Here is a 3,377-nt window from a genome sequence, read left to right as displayed (position 1 = left end):
TCAGGCTACTGTGGAAACAGTGGAATTAGATCCTGTCCCACAGTCACAGACTCCTTCACCTCCTCCTGTGACTGCTGCTGACCCAGCATCACCAGCACCAGCCTCAACAGAGTCACCTGCTTTGTCCCCTTGCATTGTAGTTAATTCCACACTTTCATCTTATGTGGCAAACCAGGCATCCTCAGGGGCTGAAGGTCAGCCCAATATTACCAAGTTGATTATTACCAAACAAATGTTGCCTTCTTCTATTACCATGTCTCAGGGAGGAATGGTTACTGTTATCCCAGCCACTGTGGTTACCTCCCGTGGGCTCCAGTTAGGCCAAACAAGTACAGCTACTATTCAGCCCAGCCAGCAGGCCCAGATTGTCACTCGGTCAGTGTTGCAGGCAGCAGCTGCAGCTGCTGCTTCTATGCAACTGCCTCCACCCCGACTCCAGCCTCCTCCATTGCAACAGATGCCTCAGCCCCCAACTCAACAGCAAGTCACCATTCCGCAGCAACCGCCCCCACTTCAGGCCATGCAACAGCCTCCACCTCAGAAAGTTAGAATAAATTTACAACAGCAGCCGCCTCCACTGCAGAGCAAGGTTGTGCCTCCACCCACTCTAAAAATGCAGACTGCCCTGATCCCTCCAGCTGTGGAGAGCAGCCCTGAGCAGCCTCTGACCTGCAGCCCCGAGGCCCATACAGCGGAGGCAACCTCTCCTGAGACAATTTGTGAAATGATCACAGATGTAGTTCCTGAGGTGGAGTCTCCTTCTCAGATGGATGTTGAATTGGTGAGTGGATCCCTGTGACACTGTCACCTCAGCCTCGATGTGTGAGGTCTGGCTGTGAGAACCCTCCTGTCATCAGTAAGGACTGGGACAACGAGTACTGCAGCAATGAGTGCGACAGGGATGTATTCTTGGCCTGGGTGGCCTCTAGAAATCCAAACTCCGTGGTGTTTGTAAAGTAGCCTTTCCTCTTCTCCAAGCCTTGAAGATTCATCCGCTGGACACAAGTCCAGGAGCCTGTTTTTGAAACACAAGCTGGGCTTCTTCTGGTAGTGCCTGACCTTTACACCCATAGTCCTTCATGCTCCCACCTTTTCTTCAGCAGAGGCCAGACTAAGGAACAGGGCCAGCGAATTTACTGTGATTTGGAATTGCTTTCACTCTCAACTACAAGCAAAACTGCCAGGTTAATAATACAGGGAAGGGTGAAGGGAAGATGGAAGCAAATCATAGAGGATTATTAGAAGAAATGTGTTGGTAAAATTGTCAGAGCCTTGCCTAAAATGTTACTGGGAAAGTGCTCAGCTCTGTTCTTAGGAGGAGACAGCCCTGGGATGGGGCTTAGGGCTACAGCTCAGTGATAAAGGGCATTGGGCATAAGTCCCAAGAGGAATGAAAATACTGAGCTAAAATAACCCCCCCTTTTAAAAGGGAATTACTATTATTAATCTACACAGTGCTTTAAGAACAAAGATTTGTGGGGCTGGGGTTATGGCCTAGCACTAACAAAGCTCTGAGTTACGTCCCCGCAGAAAGATCAGGAGTTCAAGGTCATCCTCAGCCACCAGTAAGTTTGAAACCAGTTTAGGCTACACAAGGCAAAGGTAGAATAAAGGTTTTGCAGAGCATGGTGGCCCATGCCTTTAATTCCAGTATTTTGGAGGGGAACATAGGTAGATTTCAAAAAACAGAGGCTGGGTATGGTGCACTCTTCCTTTAATCCCAGCAGTTGGGAGGTAGAGGCAGGTTGGATCTGAGTTTGAACTAGCCAGAGTTACACAGTGAGATCCTGTCTCCAGGTCCCCTCCCCGTTCCTGACACACACACACACCTCTCTCAGCACATTGGGCTGGAGGGGAAATGACATCATCCAGGATTTTTTTTTCTCTACAAGCATTTCTGCAGTCAAAACTTTCTTTACCTGACTTGATTACCAGTTTTGCATGTAAGAGGCAGAACTCTATACCCTTAATGAGAGGTTTTGCAAAGTAAAGTTATGTTTGAAACATCAAAAAAAAAAATACCAATCCAAATTCCCACTCCCTCCTCTTCTCCCATTCCCTCCATACTCCCTCCCACATCAACCCCACCTAAATTCTAAGAGAGGGTAAGGCACACTGCTTTGTAGAAGGTACAAGCCCCTCCCTACTATATCTAGGCTGAGCAACGTATACATCCAAAGAGAAAAGGATCCCAAAAAGCCAGTACATGCAGTAGAGATAAATCCTGGTGCCAATGCCAATGGCCCCTCAGTCTGCCTAAACCATGCAACTGTCAATCACATTGAGAGGGACTAGTTTGGTCCTATACTTGTTCCTTGCCAGTCTAACTGAAGTTGGTGAACTCCGACTAGCTCAGGTAAACTGTTTCAGTGGAGAACCCATCATGGTTTTGACCTCTTTGTTCATATTTCCATTCCTTCCACTCTTCAACTGGACCTCGGGAGCTCAGTCCAGTGCTCCATTATGGGTCTCTGCCTCTGTTTCTATCTGTTGTTGTATGAATATTCTATAGTGATATTTAAGATAATCATTAGTTTGACTACAGTGAAAGTCAAGATTGGGCCCTCTCTCCTCTATTTCTTAGGGTCTTAGGTGGTGTCATCCTTGTGGATTCCTGGGAATTTCTCTAGAGTCAGGTTTCTGCTAACCCTATAATGTCTCCCTCAATCAAGATATCTCTTTCCTTGCTCTCATCTCTGTCCTTCCTCCATCTCGACTCTCCCATTCCCTCAAGTTCTCAGCCCTCCCCTTCTCTCCTCCTCTTCTGCTTCTACACTCCTGTCTCCCCCTGCACCCATGCTTTCAATTTTGTCAGGTGATCTTGTTTGTTTCCAATTTCCAGGTATGTCTCTATATTTTTTCTTTGGGTTCACTTTATTACTTAGCTTCTCTAGGATCATGAACTATAGGTTCAGTGTCCTTTGTTTATGGCTAGTATTACAAATAACGCTGCTATAAACAGAGTTGAACATAAGCTTTTGTAGTATGATTGAGCATCTTTTGGGTATATGCCCAAGACTGGTATTAATGCAATGATCTTTAAAGTTTCATTTTATAAATGTATTTTTGACTTCTGTTTTAAAGTTAAGGCATTTTAAAAATATTTAGGTTGGTGTGTTTTATCAGTCTCTTTCTTGATCCCATGTCTCCTAGCAGCTGCCGCTTGCCCATAAGCCACCAAAAAATTCAAAATCAACACAATAACATATAGGATCCAGATTCCCTGTGTATTTCCCATCTTTACATGAATTTTTCTCTTATATTATTTTTACTGTCTCTTTAAAGGCTTTGTTGTATTTTTAAACTATTTATTTCTATAACTACCCTTGCCCATTTTCTTTTCTTCTTAAGCCTATGTACATTGTAAAACCAATTGG

At 45.0% G+C, this 3,377-nt stretch overlaps 1 protein-coding gene across 1 annotated transcript in view; it reads left to right on the top strand.

The window, feature by feature from the left end:
- LOC126489570 (TOX high mobility group box family member 4-like) overlaps positions 1-1,577 on the top strand; it is a 28,910-nt gene extending 27,333 nt beyond the window's left edge. Inside the window, 2 exon segments of the mRNA XM_050123907.1 lie at positions 5-788; positions 791-1,577. Coding sequence (XP_049979864.1) covers positions 5-788; positions 791-960 — 954 coding nt within the window. The 3' untranslated portion in view covers positions 961-1,577.
- Positions 1,578-3,377: the final 1,800 nt, after the last annotated feature.

Source organism: Alexandromys fortis, unplaced genomic scaffold (genome assembly GCF_014885135.2).
Source record: "Alexandromys fortis isolate MF-2015 unplaced genomic scaffold, M_Fortis_MF-2015_v1.1 scaffold_210, whole genome shotgun sequence".
Lineage (NCBI taxonomy): Eukaryota > Metazoa > Chordata > Mammalia > Rodentia > Cricetidae > Alexandromys > Alexandromys fortis.
Note: the sequence above shows the minus strand (reverse complement) of the source record. Positions and strands in the feature narration are given on the sequence as shown.